This window comes from Ursus maritimus, unplaced genomic scaffold, assembly GCF_017311325.1.
Source record: "Ursus maritimus isolate PB19 unplaced genomic scaffold, ASM1731132v1 scaffold_25, whole genome shotgun sequence".
Taxonomy (NCBI): domain Eukaryota; kingdom Metazoa; phylum Chordata; class Mammalia; order Carnivora; family Ursidae; genus Ursus; species Ursus maritimus.
This window is the reverse complement of record NW_024425008.1, coordinates 31,622,388-31,642,158: the sequence shown is the minus strand read 5'-3', so window position 1 is coordinate 31,642,158 and position 19,771 is coordinate 31,622,388. Positions and strand designations below refer to the sequence as shown.

The window sequence follows — 19,771 nt, the reverse complement described above, 5'->3', positions numbered from 1 at the left end:
CCTTGTTGAAACAGACCCCACCTTCTTCTGGGTTTAGCTCTTCATTTTTTTTTTTTTAAAGATTTTATTTATTTATTTGACAGAGGGAGAGACAGCCAGTGAGAGAGGGAACACAAGCAGGGGGAGTGGGAGAGGGAGAAGCAGGCTCCCAGGAAGAAGCAGGCTCTTCAGGTTCCTTTGCTAGATCTTCAGCTACCCGCCCTTTACCTGCTGGTGTTCCTCCGGGTTCTGCCCTTGATCCTCTTGCTTTAATGTTTCCTCAGCTGGCATTTTGTCCATTCCCTGGCTTTCCTGTCACCTGTATGCGGATCCAGAGCCTTATCTCCAACACTTGTTTCCTCTCTCAGCTCCAAACCTGGAGCCCAGTTGGCTTCTGTGTATCTTTTTTACTTTATTATGGAAGTGTTCAAACAGAACAAAAGAAGATACGGTGACCTAGTGAATTTATTGTATCTGTTACCCAGTGTCAATCGTCAATACGTGGCAATCATCCTACTCTACGCCTTTTTTTAAAAGATTTATTTATTTTAGAGATAGAGCACATGAGCAGGGGGGAGGGGCAGGGGGAGAGGGAGAGAAGCAGACTCCCAGCTGAGTGCAGACCCCGCCCCCCACGCACAGCTCCTTCTCATGACTGTGAGATCGTGACCTGAGCCGAAATCAAGAGGGGGATGCTTCCCTAAAGAGCCACCCAGGTGCCCCTGCTCCATGCCTTTTGAAGCAAATCACAGACTTTCTGTTGTTTCATCTGCAGATATTTCATTAGATATCTTCAAAATATAAAAATTCTTTAAAATTTGGGGTGCGTCTGACTCTTGGTCTCAGCTCAGGTCTTGATCTTAGGGTCATGGGTTTGAGCCCGTGTTGGGCATGGAGCCTACTTAAATCTTAAAGAATTCTTTTTTTTTAATGAAAAAAAATTTTTTTTCCAACGACAATACCATTATCACGCCAAAAGAAAATGCCCAGTGTTGGGGAAGTATAATAATTAAAAAAAAATTTCTCAACCGAGAAAACCTTTCTACAAAGGTAGTAGAGAAACAGTTTACTGAATCAACATTAAATCAGGCGATCTAAGAGATCGCGAAGATAAAGAAGTCTAGCCTGTTTATGTAGCCACGCAGGTGCAGCCCATTACGTGTGTTCAAGGAGTTGAACAGTACCTTTTGTCAGATGGAGCTCATCCTAACTTGATCACAGAAATTTGAACAATCACCAGAGGGGAAACAAACTTCTCCCATTCTAAGGCAGGAGGTAGTTTTGCAAATTGGAGCAGGCTGCCCATCTCCTGTGTCGACAGAAGTTAGTCTCTTAATCTCCAGTCCTTGGGGAAACATTCCTGGGTTGGGAGATTATCGAGAGGCTTGTTACATTTACATGCATTTGCAAAGGACAGAGAAGGAAATTCTCAGAAGGGAGCAAGTCTTTTCCCTCTTAAACAGGGAAAATTCAGCCTATTTTGTCTTTGTCCTTACACCGGTTAATGTTGACATTGTTCAACTGACTTGTCTTTGCACTTATTTTTTTAGTTTGTTTGATTCAGGATCCAAATAAGTTCTCTATTGATTGGTATCTCTTACATCCTGGATAGGTTCCTCGTTCCGTTTTTGGTTTTTTCTTTCATGCTGTGTATTTGTGAAGGAAACTAGGTCATTTATCAGTATAATCTGTTTGAATTTTGCAGGTTGCATCTCCACGGTGTCCTGTGTGTGTTTTTTTTTGTTAAGATTTTATTTATTTGAGAGAGAGTGCGCGAGTTCTCACTCTTGCAGAGTGGGGAAGGGGCAGAGGGAGAAGGGGAGCCGACTCCCTGGTGAGCTTGGAGCCCCAATTCAGAGCTCAATCCCAGGATCCCTGATCATGACCTGAGCTGAAGACGGATGCTTAACTGACTGAACCACCCACACACCCTATGTTTTGTCTTCTGTATCTCCTGTAAACTGCTACTTGGATCTTAATCCTTAAAGGGTCAGATTCAGGATCTTTTTTTCTTCTTGCGGTTCTGCTGCAAAGGTGGTGGCTGTCTACACTTCCATCAGAAGCGATGCTATTCGTCATTGAACATAGCCTAGAATTGATCCATTTACTGGTTTCCCTGTGTGTGTGTGTGTGTGTGTGTGTGTGTAAGATTTTATTTATTAGAGGAGAGAGATTGAGAGCGTGAGTGGGGGGAGGAGCAGATGGAGAGGGAGGAGCAGACTCCCTGCTGAGCTTCGAGCCCCAGTTCAGGGCTCAGTCCAAGGACCCTGAGAACATGACCTGAGCCGAAGACAGATGCTCAGCTGACTGAGCCACCCAGGCACCCCTCCACGTATTTTCAACAAGATAATCTCTAACACCTCAAGGCCATCTATCTAGAACTGAACTTCTCATCTTCTTCACTCCCTTCCCTTGGGTCTTTCTCAACTCTGGTAGCAAAGCCAGAAAGCTGGCGTGCGGGGCCCTTAATCTCCACACGCACTCTGAGTATTACCGGAATCTGTTGCTGCTTTCCTATGGCCTTATCTTTCCCGTCCCCTTGTGGAGCTTCTCTTCTCTGGGCCAATCCATTTCCCGCAGGCCCCCAGGACACGACCAGCAGTGTGGATTTGGATTTGATCGGTCACTTCCTGACATGGAAACCTTAGTAGCTCCCTGCTTAGGATCTGGGCCCTGCCCCTCTCCCCACGGACTCTCTCCTTTTGTACGCCCCATGCCTGCTCCCGACCACCCATCCCTCTCCACAGTCCTCCCAGGAACCCGGGGCTCAGGGGAATTGAGAATTGTTCTGTATGGCTGAAGGTATTATGTGCCCCTTCTGCTTGTAAGCCTTTCCGCTTCACTTCCAAGATCCAGATACTGCCGCTTCCGGTAAGTCCTGGCTCTTCCTGGGTCGGAGTCAGCACCTTCCTCTGTTCTCACCAAGCTGTGCGCTCACTGAAAGCTGCAGCCCTACCTCCTCTCTGTATCCCCAGGACTTAGAGTGACAAGCACACAGTCAGCCCACGGTCTGCCTTTGCTGAAGGAGGAGAAGGCCAAGCACCCCGGCTTTGTCCTATAACTTCCCTCACAGGGCGACCTGTGCGATTTTTCCAGATCACTGTTTCCTTTCTCTCGAAATGATTTGCTCCTCAGAAGCCAGCGGATTTCCAGATTTCTGAGAATGTATGACTCAAAGTAGCAGTCATATGTCACTGTTTAACTCTTACCAGGTATTAGGCTACCAGTTGATGAATTTATTTAAGCTAAATGTAAAAGTAGGTGATAACAGCCAGTTGTTGCCCCCTTTTTGAGACCTGTTTGTTTCTGAATCAGGACCTGAGTTGCTAATGATAACTGCTTCAAGTTAGGCTGGCCTCTAGTTACTTTAGAGAGATGTTGCATTATTTCTTTTAATATCCAACATAGCACAATTCAGAGTCCTGGAACCTAAGGGGTTACTGTGGTCGGTTTAAATAATTTAATCTTTGAATAAAGTTTTTGTCCCTCCCTCTTAATGACTGAACTCTTGGTAGTGAGTGTGTACTAATATAACAGGTGGTAATGCTCAGATTGGGAGAAGACAGACCAAATTTTCCTGGCTCCCTCCCCCAGACCACAAGGCCAAAACCACTGAAGAGGAAAAGAAGTAGAAAACTCCTTCCTGTATGACCCAAGAATTGAGTCACAGAAGGGTATGGCACTGTGGTTAGGGCTTCAGAGAATTGGTGTTCCAAGATTAATTGGCTTTGCCATTGTATTCTTTCGGAGATGTGGAAGATTCAAGCTGTGTGTGAGATCTGGAGACTAGGAGCCGTTTCAATGAGCAATCAGTGGGCCGGTGTGTGTTTGCTACTTCTCACCAAAACCTGATTTTATCAAAATGACATAGTCGTATTACAAACAGGTTTTGGGAAGTCTTAGGTTACGCCATCAGTTTCAAGGAAAAGAAAAAGGGGAGGGTGGGGCGCAAAACCACAAAGATGCTTCATCCAGTTGAACTAAGATGTAATCCTTAGCATGTGGAGGCTTTCCCTTGTTATCTCATGGAATACTCCTAACGGGCATGTGAGATAAGACAAGCTCAGAAACTGAACTTGGTTGGCGATCTTGACTCTTCTAGGAAGTTAGGGGCCAGAGGGCAAGAATTCTTCCTTCTGCGCCTGTTGTGGCAGTTGACCTCCTGTGGCTATCTCATGTGCCTTCTGCTTTCCCCCCAGAGTGGTCTGGAATGCTGTCTGTCTGGTCTGAGGTTCCTTGGAAGCCCTCCCCAGGATGCCGGCCCAGGGTCTGGGGCAGGGAGCTATACCGCAGAACTGTTCACTGGTAAAGCTGTAGTCACTGGTCTGATACGTTTCCCCTAAAATCCTTTCTGGAACAAGGTGGAATATGAAGAACTTAAAGATCACGTTTTCTGAAGAGCAGGGATTGTCGCTATCTCTTCCTGTGGTTCTGTATCGGAGCAGGTTGAAGTTTTGTCAGCCTGTTAACAACAGCAGATCTCTTCCAGAGAAGCTCAAGGATCTTGTTCTGAATGGAGGCAATGGTTATGTTGCTGTGACTTGGGAAGCCAGAGGAACCCTCCTCTCTCCCTGCCCCTGCCCGCGCTGGAACCAGGCTGCTGGGGTGCCGCCAGCTAATGGTCTAGTTGAGAAAGGCTGAGCTGGTTCACCAGGGTCTTGAGGCACTTCGAGGGTTGACATGAGTTTGGTCCAGAGGACATACATTACTAAACTTATTTTCAGACAGCGATACTGTCTTCTCCTTAGGAAAGAAGGACCGATGTAGTGGAAGAACCAAGTAGCAAGAAAACTATAAATGGTGGTGCAAGTCCTCTCCGTTACAGGTCTTGAACTTCAAGTCCTGTATTTGGAATTTTCTACTCAAGGATCCCATTCCTGCAAAGGCATCTACTAACACCATGTTCATTTCATTTGGTCTTGAGGTGAACTATGATACATGTTAGATAGACGTGTCGGACATGACTGGCCTGGCAGCCTGGGGTCCCCTCCCTGCCTCGGAGAACTGGGGAGGGGGAAGGAGATGCCGAGAGCCCTGGCTGTAGCAGCCTTCTCCAGACCCAGAAGAAGTGGACTAGAACGAACAGGTGTTATCTGCATGATGGGCTTTCTTTCCCTGATGCACTAAACTTATTTTGGAGACTGAGCCTAAGTAGCAAAGAGCGGATTTGTAGAGGCCTCCGGGACACCTGATTCTGGAGGTTGTACGGTCTCTGGCAGTTTCATGCACTAAATAAAATGCAGACCTCTGCATTTTCTTAGCGGTAATCAAATGAGTTTACCTTAAGTAATAGCCTCTTCAAAGGTCATTAGCCAAATCACATTTTAGAGATAAGAGAGAAATTCTTACTTCAAATGGCCTAAAGTAACTCTGTTCTTCTTTTCCTAACTTAGACGTCTGGTAACATCGGAACTTTGTTTTCAATGAGCTGGTTTTCTGGGTACACTTCTGAGGTTCTAAGGATGAGCAGTCACATCCCCTTGTAATTCCAGGAACTCCTTTTGGGGCTGCATCTGTCACGTACAATATTTGAGTCTGTAACTGTTAGAAGCCATTAGTATTTGGATCCTCCTAGCAGCAAGTGACATCTGAGTCTTTGTTTTTCTCCAAGTTTTACTGACTTGTTGTTCTTGACAAGTCATAATAAACATGCCATCGTCGTCAGGGACAGTTTGAAAAAACTGCGTACTACTCGGTTCCTAGCTTCTCTCGAAATCTGTTATTCTGCGGGTTCCCTGTGGTGTGGTAGACTCTCCCGTGTGGCATTTCTCTTGCCTTGCTGGGAGCCTTGGCAGCAGGGCTCCCTGAAGTCAGAGCAGGAGGCAGATTGGGGCCCCCTTCGGCTGTCTGTCGAAAAGCGTCTGCTGACTCAGAGCCCTGTTTCCCGGGAGTCTCTAGCGAGAGGGTGACTCAGGCTTGCCCCACACAGTTGGAGCTCTTCACTTTGCTGGGTTTCTTCCTCTCCACCGTGTGGATGGTGATAGTAGCCGAGGAGGTAAGGATTAGCTGTTCTCCAAGGCATCTAGAATGGTGTGGTGGTGGAGACAATTTTGTTCCTTTCCCTGCCACTGGCTTCCTTCAGGGACTCCCTAGTGATCGGGGCCCTGAAATAGAATGCCGTCCGCAGATACTGCTAAGGTCAGGGAGGGCTGTTTAGACTTCTTCCCCACCAGCTGGTTGCGTCATTCTGTTGATGTCCTTGTGTGCTCGTTCCACTCTGATGGACCCTGGAGAGGTTTAATCAAGCCAAAAGTAACATTTGGGCTTAAAAGACCGGGAGTATTCCGTGGATTTTTATTACCCGCACTGCAGAGAGCAGCAATGAGCCTGTGCCAGTATCTAGAGAGCTCTACTTTTTCCTCCACTGCAAATAAACGAGAGCCCTTTCAGGTTGGTCCCAAATCTGTTTGTCGCAAGAGCTGCTTTGAAGTCTTAGGTTTGTTTTGTCCTACAATGCCTTCTTAGAAGAAAGTGGCAATGAAACCTCGTCTCCTCTGATCTAGACTTGCCGATGAACTGACCTGAAGTACACAAAGTTCGTCAAGGGGACCGCTCTCTCAAGCATGACAGGCAGATACTCTTCCCATATTATATTTGCTCTTTTCATTAGGACGCTGAGATTCTTTAAAAATCAGTGAGACCATTTCTTGGGCTTTCCGAACTGGAAGAATTCACCACAGCACTCTGATAAAGTAATAGCTTCATTATTACTGTTCATCCTGTTCTTATGAAAAATTAACCTTCCATCAGCCTCCTCACTCCTCAAAAATGCAGCATTTAAAATTGTAAGGTTACAATTCCTGTTCTCTTTAGCCTCATTTGCATTACTCCAATATGCAAACTTCTCATTTCTATTAAATTGTTCGACTGTTTCCAAACGTGGCTGGTACATTTCTTCTTTCAGAACCTCGTTCACTCTTTAGAAACCAATCCTGGGCTCTTCTCCACTGGTCCTTTGATGCTACGATGCTATCGGTACAGCAGGCATTAGAGGTGAAAAGCCCTAAGAGGCTGTATCAGGATGTATATTCTAGTATATTCACTGATTCAGCTCTGAATGAACTAGAATAGTTAGGATTGCCGATAGTTAGAATCAGCAACCTAGACTTTACTATCGTGAGTTCTTAATCACCTAGGGGTCATGGCAGTAGAAACTGAAAGTAGAGACTGTGGCAGAGATGGCCAGCTGGCTGCCAAAATCCATTCTCTTCTGGACAGAAGTTAGACCTGCATTTGTTGACCAGTGCCATGTGAGCAGGTGTGATGTGCCACTTCTAGGCCAGGGCCTTTAAAATTAGATGTGACCTCTCAGGGCTTGCTTCCTCTCCTGCTGCCTTGACCTGGGGAGACCTAACCTTAGCCCCACAGATGGCAAAGCCCTAGTGATGGCAGAGCCACAAGCCAGAAGGAGCTTGGTCTCTGAATCACTGTGTGGAGGAGCGCCTCCTGCTGACCTAGAACAGCCACCCCAGATGTTAAATGAACAAGAAACCAATTTACTGGGTTTGAGCCTTTGTTTGGGGGAAGGTTAGTTACGGCAGTTAAGCCTACTCCAACAACCTTATTTAAAAGAACAGTACGAATTGTGTTTATGCACAAAGGTCTGCAAAGCTAGAGTAGTAAAGCCTGGGAAGTGGGGTAGGGACTTCCACCATCAGATACTTACCAATTTTACAAAAATTTTCTACCAGTAAGGAAAAGAGAACAACAAAAATAGCAAAACAATGCTGGTACAAACTTTACTTGATGGAGGAGTCATTCTTTGACCCCCTCCCCCACCCCCCAGTCCTCTGAATTTCCTTTCAGTCCTTTAGTTTTTTATTTTGTAAAGATTTTATTTATTTATTTGACAGAGGCAGCAAGAGAGGGAACACAAGCAGGGGGGGTGTGAGAGGGGGAAGCAGGCTTCCCGTCAAGCACGGAGCCCGATGCAGGGCTCAATCCCAGGACCCTGGGATCATGACCCGAGCTGAGCCGAAGGCAGATGCTTAATGGCTGAGCCACCCAGGTGCCCCCCCCCTTTCAGTCCTTTAACACTCATTGTCCTTAGTCTTTACCTGGCACTATTTTTTGAGAAAATAAAGAGCAGAATTGGGAGTCCTGGTGGACAACTCAGGCAGAGTCTCAAGATATTAATCCCTTCAGGAGGTCTGGTCCTCAGCTTTGTAGACCCAGGACAGAAGGGTTTGTTTTGTTTAAATTTTATTATTGAAGTATAGTTGACATACGGTAGTAATTTCAAGTACATGACACAGTAATTCGACAAGTCCCCAGATCCACAGTGCTCACCATGGTACGTGGTCACCACCTGTCACCAAACCACCTTATACAATATCACTGACTACACAGTACTTATTTTATAACTGGAAGTTTGTACCTCTTAAGCCCCTTCACCTACTTTGCCCATCCCTCTACCCCCCTCCCTCTGGCAACAGTATTTGAGTCTGTTTCTGTTTTTTAGATCCCACATATAAGTGAAATCGTATGGTATCCGTCTTATTTCATTTAGCATAATGCCCTTTAGGTCATCCATGTTGTTGCAAATGGCAAGATTTCATTCTTTTTATGGCTATTTTATAGATGTGTGTGTGTGTGTGTGTGTGTGTGTGTGTGTGTGTGTGTGTGTGTTATAGGTTGCTTCCCTAGCTTGGTAATTGTAAAAATTTAAAAATGCTGCAATGAACATAGGAGTGCATGAATTGAGTTAGTTAGGCAATCTTTATGTGCAGAGCTTGTCAGGCTTTCCAACCCAGAGACTCATGCTAACTGTGATGTCTGTACCAAAATGCCTATCCATAATTATGGTGAACAACAGTCTTTCCGACATTTGTCCACTTCCTCCACTGCTAGGAGGCCCTCTTGCTGGTAGGAGGGTAACAGGGAGACTAAGTGAATAAACAGAGGGAGGCTGTTTGGTGAGTAAGGAATGAGAGCAAATGGAGTTGGATAATATTAGAAGAACCCACTGTCTAGGTTGTGAATTAATCTGGTGATCCACTTCACAGAGCTACACGTTTAATGACCAAAATCCTTTTATGAAATTTAGTCTCTCTTCCTTGGAGAGAGTTATCTAAGACTGCCAAATTCTCTTTAGGTTGTTTTACAGGCTTTCTGCAGCTTTCTTCTGGTAAGTAAATAATAGTGAGCTGAGTACAGTATTCTGTCACACTTACCGTATCAGAATCTACATCCTAGATTCCATGATTGGACTTGCATGTTCCCCAAGTTCTGTCACTTATCCACTGGGTTGATTCCTATGTATTTCTTATTGGTCATGTGAAGATTAAATGAGTTAAAGGAGTCTTCAGCAATTAGTTAATATTAACATTAATTAGATAATAAACCTTCTCTATTTATACACCTAATATTATAAAACACCAGGCATGCCCTGATGTCTTACACCTAGTAAGAACCTAAATGCCTGATGTGGCTTCAGGGGGTACAGAGATAAACACGGGTGGGGAAGTAGAAACTGACATTCAAAATCTGTCCAGCCTAAGACTGTTGCCAATTGCAAGACCCAATATTGACTTAAAAGTTAAAGCTTCATTTCTCTTAAATCTAAACTGCTCTCCTGTATTGAGATTTTTTTTTTAAGATTATTTATTTGAGGGGCGCCTAGGTAGCTCAGTTGTTAAGCATCTGCCTCCGGCTCAGGTCATGATCCCAGCGTTCTGGGATCAAGCCCCACATCGGGCTCTCTACTCAGTGGGAAGCCTGCTTCTCCCTCTCGCACTCCCCCTGCTTGTGTTCCCTCTCTTGCTGCCTCGCTGTCAAATAAATAAATAAAAATCTTTAAAAAAAAGATTCTTTATTTGACAGAGAGCACAAGCATCAGGAGCAGGAGAGGGAGAGTAGGCTTTCCAATGAGCAGGAAGCTGGATGTGCAGCCTCGATCCCAGGACCCTGGCATCATGACCTGAGCTGAAGGCAACACTTAACTGACTGAACCACCCAGGTGCCCCTGTACTGAGATCTTGTAAAGTGCATATCCCTTATGGCTTTTTATGTATTTAAAGGATATAATAGATGTTTTATTTGGTCCTTTTTTTCTCTTGGATCCTGATGGCTTTGGCCTGTTATCCTATTCTTCTCCTACCATCAGTCTTTTCTCTTTCAGTTTTCCAGATCTCTGGGCATTTTGAGGATATTTTAAAATGCAACGACTGGGACGTCTGGGTGGCTCAGTCAATTAGGCAGCTGCCTTCGGCTCAGGTCATGATCCCAGGGTTCTGGGATCGAGTTCTGCATCGGGCTCCTTGCTCAATGGGGAGTCTGCTTCTCCCTCTGCCTGACGTTGCCCCTGCTTGTGTGCTCTGACAAATAAATAAAATAAAATAGAATGCAATGTCCAAAAGATAGAGTTCTGCAGCTGTGGCTGCCTCTTAATTTTGGAAATAGAATAAGGTTTTCTGTTTTGCTTCTGGTATCCCTTTTAGTGGTGATCCTTTGGTTGGCCTTATGTTACCAATCATTTCTCAAACTTCTACATTCTCTTAGTTGTTTAGCTTTGAATTGAGAATGGGTTCAAGAGGTAGAGCTCAACGGGCACGTGGGCGGTGCAGCTGGTTAATGACTCATGGTTTCAGCTCGGGTCAGGATCTCTGTTGTGGGGTCGTGCCCTGCGTCCAGCTTCACGCTCAGTGCAGAGTGTGCTTGGGACTCTCTGCCTCTCCTCCCACCCTGTGAGCGTGTTCTCGTTCTCAAATTTAAAATCTTAAAAAAACAAAACGAAACAAGGGGGGGGTAAAGCTCAAAACTACAGTTTGAATTCAAGATGGGTCCATGCTGATCTTAATCTAAATCTTTTTTTTTTTTTTTAAGATTTTATTTCTGAGAGGGAGAACATGTGCGAGCATGAGTGGGGGGAGGGGTAGAAGGGAAGGGAGAAGCAGACTCCCCTCTGAACAGGGAGCCAGATGCAGGGCTCGATCCCAGGACCCTGTGATCATGACCTGAGCAGAAGGCAGACGCTTAACCAGCTGAGCCACCCGGGCACCCTTGATCTTAATCCCAGATCTTTAACACAAATCTCTGCCAGTATTACTATCCTGTGTCCACTTCTCCTCCACCCCCACAACATACCTGGACTCTAGTTTCAGAAGCAGGGCCTTAAGGATACAGCTATGGTAACATTGTTCTCTGATAGTTCAGATCTGCTCATGAGAGAATTGGATTACTTAGGCCTAACCCTAAAATTGGCACCAACCAATTTATTGATATGTGGCTACATGGCAAGAATGGTACTTAGGTAAAAAATGTACAGTGACTGGTGGCACAGTTCTTCGGAATACGTGAAATCTAAGAGTGAAAATATTATAGCATATTGTCAGAATGTATCACTAGTTATTTCAAAACAATTTTTTTAAAGAGAAGTCTATGCTTTTATTGACCAAACAGGCTACTTGATGGGGGTTAAGCTGGAGGAGTGGGTGGCCCAGATGGTGGGCCAGCCACGTTCATGGACACAATTGTACTTGGAGGAGGACTCACCCAGGTAGCAGCTGATCACCTTGGGCTTGATATCCACGTGGGTGAAGGTCTTGCTGTTGTAGAGGCCCACCGTGCCGCCCACCATCTTGGGCTGGACATTGCTGTCCCACACACGTGTATTGGCCATCTCTGGCTTCTCTGTGGGCGGTACCTCCTGGTTGGCTCTGCACAGGCGCTGCAGGGCAAGTGCAGCTGACACTGCCACAGCTGCTGCGTCAGCTCCTCGGGGGATGTGGCCAGCAGCTGGTCTAGGTGTGTGTTGCAGTAGGTGAACCTGTAGGACATTTGCTGCTGCCACTGCTTTTCTGCCATCTTGTTGGTTTTTTGGAAAAGTTCTCACTTGTTCTTAACAGGGAGGAATCAAGAGGGCTTCTCTGGGAAACTGTAGTCAATGTATGTTTTGGGGGAAGATGACCTGAATTTGGGTCCTGCTTCTGCCACTTAGCAGTTATGTGATTTGGAGATAAAATGGCATGTTTTAGTTGCCTAATAGGATTTTTGTGAGTTTAAGAATTTATGTCAAGTGGGTCAACTCGGTGGCTCAGTTGGGCATCCAACTCTTGGTTTCCAATGGGGTCATGATCTCAGTGTTGTGAGATCAGGCCCCATGTTGGGCTCTGTGTTCACTGTGGAGTCTGTTTGAGATTCTCTCCCTCTCCTATACCCCCGCCCCCTGTTCTAACAAATAAATTGTTAAAATTTACATCAAGCAATTAGAACACTGCCTGGGACCTTTGTAAGTAACAGACGTTTGACATTTCTCCTTTAGGATGCTTGAGATCCTCAGATTGGTCTTTTATTTAAAAAAAAAAAGTTTATAACATGAAAATTTGTATGTATTTTTGCTCTAAATTAACAGTACTTAATTTTCTGTAAATCCTGTTGGTTCCTCTTGGTATTTTACTTATACTCTATAACTCTGGGATATCTGAGGTCTAATTGCCACCAATTTTGTGACTGTTAGGTTAAATCAGTAGTTGTTTCTGGGCTTCACTTTCCAAATGCCAGCTTCTTTGTCTGCAAAATGGTGTTCCTAATGGGATCTACCCCCCCCCCCCAGGACTGCTGGGAGGACTGGGACCCTCCTGCCACAGTCACGTGACATTTTGAATTTTACTGTGGCAAAATGACTATGACATGCACTTTGTCACAAGTTCTGACTTGTGGCCCAGGCCAGTAAGAGTTGGAATAACATATGCAAGTAATCTTGTCATCCCCCTTTTGTTTGTAGGCTGTCGCCTAAAGGATTTTGGAGATTTGAGTTTTACTCCGGTCCCTAAAGATGATCTCTACAAGAACCTGATCGTGAATCCTCGCTCAGTGGGCCTTGCCAACCAGGAACTAGCTGAGGTGGTTAGTAGAGCCGTGTCAAGTGGCTACAGCTGTGTCACATTGGGAGGAGACCACAGGTAAGCTGGGGTGCAGGGGTGGTGGGGACCTGGATTGTATGGTGCTTTGGGCTAATCAGCTAGCTTGTCTCCCCACTTAAGAGGACAATACCCTTCAGAATTCTTGTGGTATGATGTGCTTAATAGCATTTTAATACCTAGGATCCTGGGCTGCTGGAGGCACCTGCGGTTTTCATTGTATGACACATTGTATAGCCTGAGGTCAAGTTCAGAGGTAGACTAAGCAGTCTTTAGACACAGTGTGTTCCTGTTTCATTATGTGCCAGTTATCTCTTATAAAGTCTTCTTGAGGAAGAACTGTCTTATGACTTTCACTTGGCTATTTGGGAGAATTAGAAGGATCCATCAGTAGTCTGAATTTGGTGGTGGTGGTTGTTGTTGTTAACGCATTTCTGCTAACGTGTTATAGATTTCCCACTAGCCGTGTGACTGTGTTCTCCACCTTCACAGCATGCACCCCTAGGTGACTGACAGAGCCCTTCTCTGAGCGAGTGAGCGTGTACTTTATTGAACACTGCTTGGCGTGTTCTCAAACAATGCTAGGGATTGTGGAAATTGTGATCTATTAGGACTAGATGAAATACACACACACGGAATGAAAAAACATATTGAATTCTATAGAATTTCAGAGAAGGAAGAGATCATTCTGGGCCAGAGGAGTCCTATTTGAGCTAATAAAGGTTTTTGGTAGAGAGAAAAACAGCATTAAAATACTAGGAGTACTGGGCACTTCCTATATATTCTCATTTACCCCTCATAACACCATGAGGCAGATACAGTTTTACCTAACTTAACTGCCAGAACACTGAGGGACAGAGGTCAGATAACTTACCCAACTTCTAGAACCAGGAAGTAGCAGGGTGGGATTTAAATTCAGTGTGACCTCTGAAGGCAATTACCTTTTCTTCTGAGAGCCAATCTAGTAACTACTCCTGTGGCGCAGAGAGCTTTTCTGGTCCCTTAACAGAAGCCGAGTCTTTGTGACCATTCTAAGTGCAGGTAGATTTCCTCACTAGGAGTGTAATTTTAGGTATAATAAGAGAGCAGTCCCGGTTCTCCGTAGCTATCGAATTAAATCAACCAGAGGGTGGGTCTTCCTCTTAGCTCAGCGCTCTCTCATTTGTATTGACTTTCTTCTGATCGTCTATTTGGGGACTGCTTATCAATGTGACTGTCATGGTCTTTGGCTTTTCTTTTGTCTACAGCTATCGACTGCAGCCCTGTCACTATTCCCTATTCTGTGCTAAAACTAGGCTACCTGAAGATTCTAGAAAGGAAGGGATGAGTATATGAACTGAACAGATATTGGACATTTTGAAGAAAGGAGGTATCTTTAGGTCACTCTGCTCCTTTTACACAGTATAAATTATTCCCTTAGATGTCAGACTAACTCTGACTTAAACAAGACAATATTATTATCCCATTCTTCTAGAAAAAGGAAGCTGTCTAGCAAAACTAGATGACTTGTCCTAAATCACCTGGCTTTCTGGGAAAAAACCCCAGTTGTCTGACTTAATCCACTGCTTTTCACACTAGACTGTGCTATCCTTCAAAAAGGCCCTATGTGGAGCATGGAGCTTAAAATGCTGTCTCGTGCCATACTGAGAAGGATAGCTGTAGTTAGTTCCTTAAGTGCTTAAGTTGCATTTCCCATCTATGTCAAATTCTTCAGTTACTAGGAAGCTGGGCAGCTTTCCAACCACGATTTCATCAGCTATATTCCTACAACTGAGGACAGTTGGCCAATGTACACAGAGTCCAAGGACAGGGAGAGGCAATAAAATAAACACTGGTATTTGAATGCCATGCTAATATGCCATGCAAATAAATGTTTACTCAGTTATCTAAATGAGGTCTTTAATTGGGTTCCCGTTAATGTCTTTATGTGATACTTCCTAAAGGAAATGTCAAAATTGTTAACTTTCTAAAAAGCTATAATGCTAATTTTTATCCTTAGAAAGTAAATATGACTGATTTTTTGAAAATAATTAGATCTCCCTTAAGTATTAAATATTTGTGAGTTGTTATATATAGAACATATCATTTAACTGGATTTCATTCATTGAACAAATACTTGAGGTCCTTTTCTGGCCCAGGGCTAATGGATCTAATTTTAGGGATTTGGGGGCAGCAATGACATCTGTCAAACTAGAAGGGTAACCAGTCAACAAGCTTTGAATCTTTGGAACCTTCCATTTCTCCCTAACTCACTCAAGGTTAATCTCTGGGAACTACAGGCCCTGGGACTTTTGGTCATCCAAATCCAGCCTTACTCTGAGGCCCTGACTTTGCCCTGAGGACAAAGTGTGAGCAGCACTGAGGGTATTTGTTATTGGTGATGTTTGCCAAGCACAGGGCCTCAATTATTGTGTTTGTTCCTTGTAGCCTGGCAATCGGTACCATTAGTGGCCACGCCCGGCACTGCCCAGACCTTTGTGTGATCTGGGTTGATGCCCATGCTGACATCAATACACCCCTCACCACTTCATCTGGAAATCTCCATGGACAGCCAGTTTCATTTCTCCTCAGAGAACTACAGGACAAGGTCAGTGGGCTGAAAAGGCTAAGTGGCTTGCTTGCAGGGGTTACGCTGGGGCTTTGAGGAACTAGTTCAGTAAGGTTTTTATGAAGGATGGGCTGATGGTCGTGGTAGAAATGTTTAGTATTTCTTCATTTGTTCATCAAACATTATGGGCCAGTCTACTAGATGATAGGGATATAAGGAGGACTAGGACATGGTCCCTGCTCTTGGGAAAGAGGGTGTGTGTGTGTGTGTGTGTGTGTGTGTGTGTGTGAGAGAGAGAGAGAGAGAGAGAGAGAGAGAGAGAATATTTGCAAGAAAGGAAAGTGGCAGTGGGTAGTAACTCTAGTGACTGATACACCCACAGCAGGACTTCTTGGTTAGAGGCTCCCAGGCCTGCCTCACTCTCAGACCCATCGTCTAGAGGAAAGCAAAACCATGATCATCTCTAGGTAATACTTTCCTAGGCTGGTCAGAAGATATAGGAATCCATGTTAGGCATAGACTAGAATCTGTATGTCCTTCCCCTCAGTGAGGGACCAAGTTAAATCAGGATAGTACAAGTTATTCATTAGGTAGAATTTGTGTTTTGGCTGTAGACAATTTAAGATGGCAACCAGGTTGTGTTTCAAGAACCAATCTGTAAACAATTCAGTAATGTACAAAGGGGTGGAAATGGGCTCATCAGCAGTATTCCTGCTATTTAGGTAAGTTAATGAGAAACTGGCCACCTTAGGAGAAACTTTTTTTTTTTTATTCTGAGAAATCTGCGTTCTTCAGCTGCCTTCTGAATCATTTCCACTTGTATAAGTTCTCTTTCCCAGATCAAGTGGGTCTTGGGTTGCTTTAAGCATATCCTGGAGGTAGGAGAAAGCAGACTGCACACATGGGGAAGCACATGGTGATTATGTTGGTGAGACCAAGAATCCTTGATGAGTCCAGTCCATTCCTCTTTTGACAGGTACCACAACTCCCAGGATTTTCCTGGATCAAACCTTGTATCTCCTCCCCAAGTATTGTGTATATTGGTCTAAGAGATGTGGACCCTCCTGAACAGTAAGTTGATACATTGAGGTTAAGCTTTGGGTCTCTCCCAGCCATTTAGGTTCCTTTGGATAGGTTGTTCCTTGCCTTAATATCCTGTAGGTCATCAACAGGACAAACCCCCAGCCCAACACATATTTCATTTAAAATGTTCTTTAAACTAAGGACTCCTTCCTTTGTATCTCATACAGTTTTATTTTAAAGAATTATGATATCCAGTATTTCTCCATGAGAGACATAGATCGACTTGGTATTCAGAAGGTCATGGAACAGACATTTGATCTGCTAATTGGCAAGTAAGTAACTTATAATGGATGTCTACTTCCAAAGGGAAAGTCCCAAAGGAAATAGGGCAGACTCCCAGTGAGCAGCACACTTTAGCCTATCTCTTGAGGACAGCAGCTTTTCTTTTAAAATAAAAGCAAAATATGTACACATACAAAAAACTCCAATAATCTGGAAAGGGAGAATATGAAACCTAGGTCCTATTCTTCCTCTGGGGTTGGGAGGGGGTTTCCTTGAAGTCATTGCCTGGCTCCTCTGTGTCTCATGAATTTCTCCTTAGTTCCATTTTTAATGCTTATCTTTTGAGATGGGAAGCATGCATTCAACTGTCCCCTTCTTTCTAAGCTCACTGTTGCTTCATCTGAAAGTTTTACATTGAGCAAACCTTGTTAATATAGAAAGGTGGCAGATAAATGCCAAAGGCTAGTTTTGAGAGCATGTTCTCAGAGCTGAGTCTTAATTTCCAAGTGATTAATGGCATACTATCAGGTAGCAATTACATTTCTTAAGCTGTAAGAAATTTTAGTTATCTAGTATATACGTGTTGTATGCTAGTTTCCACTTTTGGACACCTGGGCTAAACTGAAGTTAGAACTGGGAGTTAAGATTGCAGACACCAAATCAATTAAGTTCAGCTGCTGTTACATGGAGAGAGTAAGAGCAACTGTAACCTAGGTCAGTCTAAGTTAAGTTAGACTTTGTCAGAGCCCAGTCTCATAGGGAAGTGAAGAATTTTTAATGCAAAAGGGTCTAATGCCTAGGTTAAGTCAGAAATATGAACTGGAGTTAGTCTGAGGCACAAAGAAGAAATGGCAAAACTATGAAGTGGTGGGTAGGAAGCTGATATGGTTAATACATAGTAACTTCCAGCATAGGAAACCTGGGAATCTGTATTAGCAAAGTACCAGGACTAACAGCAACAAAATCGAGGAGTTGTAACTGTAGGCAGGATCAATGTCCAAGCACAGCCAAATGACTATTCTTATCATCTTCCCCTCAAGAAGACAAAGGCCAATCCATCTGAGTTTTGATATTGATGCATTCGACCCTACCCTGGCTCCAGCCACAGGAACCCCTGTTGTAGGGGGACTGACCTATCGAGAAGGCATGTATATTACTGAGGAAATACACAACACAGGTAAGAAGGGATCAACCTGTTCACTTTGTAAGTAAATATGCTGATGCCTCTTGTATGCCGGAGAGTTTTTTCTACTATTCCACGTTATTACAGATACTGTTTTTATTTAAAAACCACATGGTCAGGCTAATAAAGGACAGACACTTAGAGGCATGTTTGGAGCTGGCTCATATCAAACATGATAAGGTAGTATTGAATAAAAATTGCTTAAATACTTATTAAATACAAGAATAACCTGCTGAACCAATAGTTTTTTTGCATCTGAATTGTCTAAAGGCAGACTCAGATGAAAAGGCAAGGCCAAATAGCTGTAATTTTTACCCTGACATATTATGAGTTAGTTCACCTGGGGTTGAGAATGTGGAGTTAAACCTTGTCTTAAAGATATTTCAAAGCTGGACAGTATCTTGGGTCCTTTCATATTAGGATAAACCTTCTACTAGAGCTTGTTTGATAGGAGTTTTAATATAGGGATACTAAAGACGAATCGTTGACAAAAGATTAGTAAAATGAATGCTAGATTAAGAGTGACTGCACAGGTTACTGTCCCCACACTCATATTTGTTTGCAGTTTCCATTTCTGTCAGAAAGCTAGTTCCTGAAGGTTACTTTAAATTTGCAAGGAAAGGTCATTTAAACAACTACTACATGATACTTCAATACCATTTCATGAAACTGGGGTCTAAACAGCAGAGAGAACCCACAATGAAAGGTCTAGAGCTACGGGGAAAGCCTTGAGTGGTTGGGATAGATAAGGAAATGGTCTCTCTAGAGCCTACTGGAACTTTAGGCACTAAAGGAAGGAAAAGAATGCTTACATTTATCTGGTCTGACAGTAGTAAGATAATATCTAAGATTGTGGGTCTGAGAACGAGACTAACAGTTGTCCTTTGGTTAGTGGTCAGTGAACCTGGGTGTTCAATTCTCCATTTTGGTTCCAATGACCCTACTTAGAGCAGAGGTTAGAAACCTCTAGTAGTTAGATGGGGTAGTGGTCACACCTTATCTCTCCCTCCCCTGCTACATTATTCTATTCCAAAAGACTATCATGACAGTTAACTAGCTACATAAAGCACTTTGCTTAAATTAGAAGGTGGCAATAGTCTGGAAAACATGGATAACACATTTTTTTAATAGCTCAAACACTCTTGATTACTTCTGGGCTATACCAAGAACTCCGGTGTAGTTAGTGGAAATCACACACAGATCGTAAGACACCGAGATGCTAGCACAATGGAAATGCTGCAGTAACATGCTTGGACTATGCACTGCTAATAAGGGACTGCACACTCAACAGATACAGTGGCACTGAGCATACCATGTATTACAATGTAATATCAATATCAATAAACCAGTAGGTATATATCCCCATGTTTCTAGGCTTTATGGCTACCCTAAGTGTTCTGATATTTATTTGTATTCTCCAGTACTAGTTTGTTCAGATGACTTGAAGAGGTAGATTAACTTCACCCAGAATAACCAACTAAAAAGTTAAATACCTCAGAGAAGTGGGCTTGTGTGGGGAGTAGAAGGCAGGTCTGGATAGGTTCTTCTGGTCTAATCTTCCCTTCTCAAACCCTTTAGTATAAGTACTTAAACCCTCACAGAAGGTAACAAGTCCAAATTAAAGTATGGCTAAGTCTTCCCTTGACTAAGTGCAAGATACTAGGTCACTATGATGGGACACCTAAAAATCACATCGTCATGGTACCTGCCCTCAGCTCAGACCTGCAAGGATAAGACTAAGAAATGCACTAATAACTATACTTAGGGCATGTGGTGCCTTGAGAGAATCAGAATTCAAAAATGGGAACCGCTCAAAAGAGATGATCTCTTCACACAACTACATAGACATCTGGAAGGTTCCTGGACATGGCACACATTTTCCCAGTAAGTTGGAAA

The 19,771-nt window shown here is 43.8% G+C and overlaps 1 protein-coding gene across 2 annotated transcripts in view; it reads left to right on the top strand.

The window, feature by feature from the left end:
• ARG2 (arginase 2) overlaps window positions 1-19,771 on the top strand; it is a 29,772-nt gene that overhangs the window by 9,225 nt on the left and 776 nt on the right. The window contains exons 3-7 of one of the 2 annotated variants that reach the window (XM_008700535.2): window positions 12,704-12,881; window positions 15,267-15,426; window positions 16,364-16,458; window positions 16,638-16,742; window positions 17,736-17,869. In XM_008700535.2, the coding sequence (XP_008698757.1) occupies window positions 12,704-12,881; window positions 15,267-15,426; window positions 16,364-16,458; window positions 16,638-16,742; window positions 17,736-17,869 (672 nt within the window). Of the gene's footprint in view, window positions 1-12,703; window positions 12,882-15,266; window positions 15,427-16,363; window positions 16,459-16,637; window positions 16,743-17,732; window positions 17,870-19,771 lie in introns of both variants that reach the window. The other variant, XM_008700529.2, reaches the window with a different exon arrangement.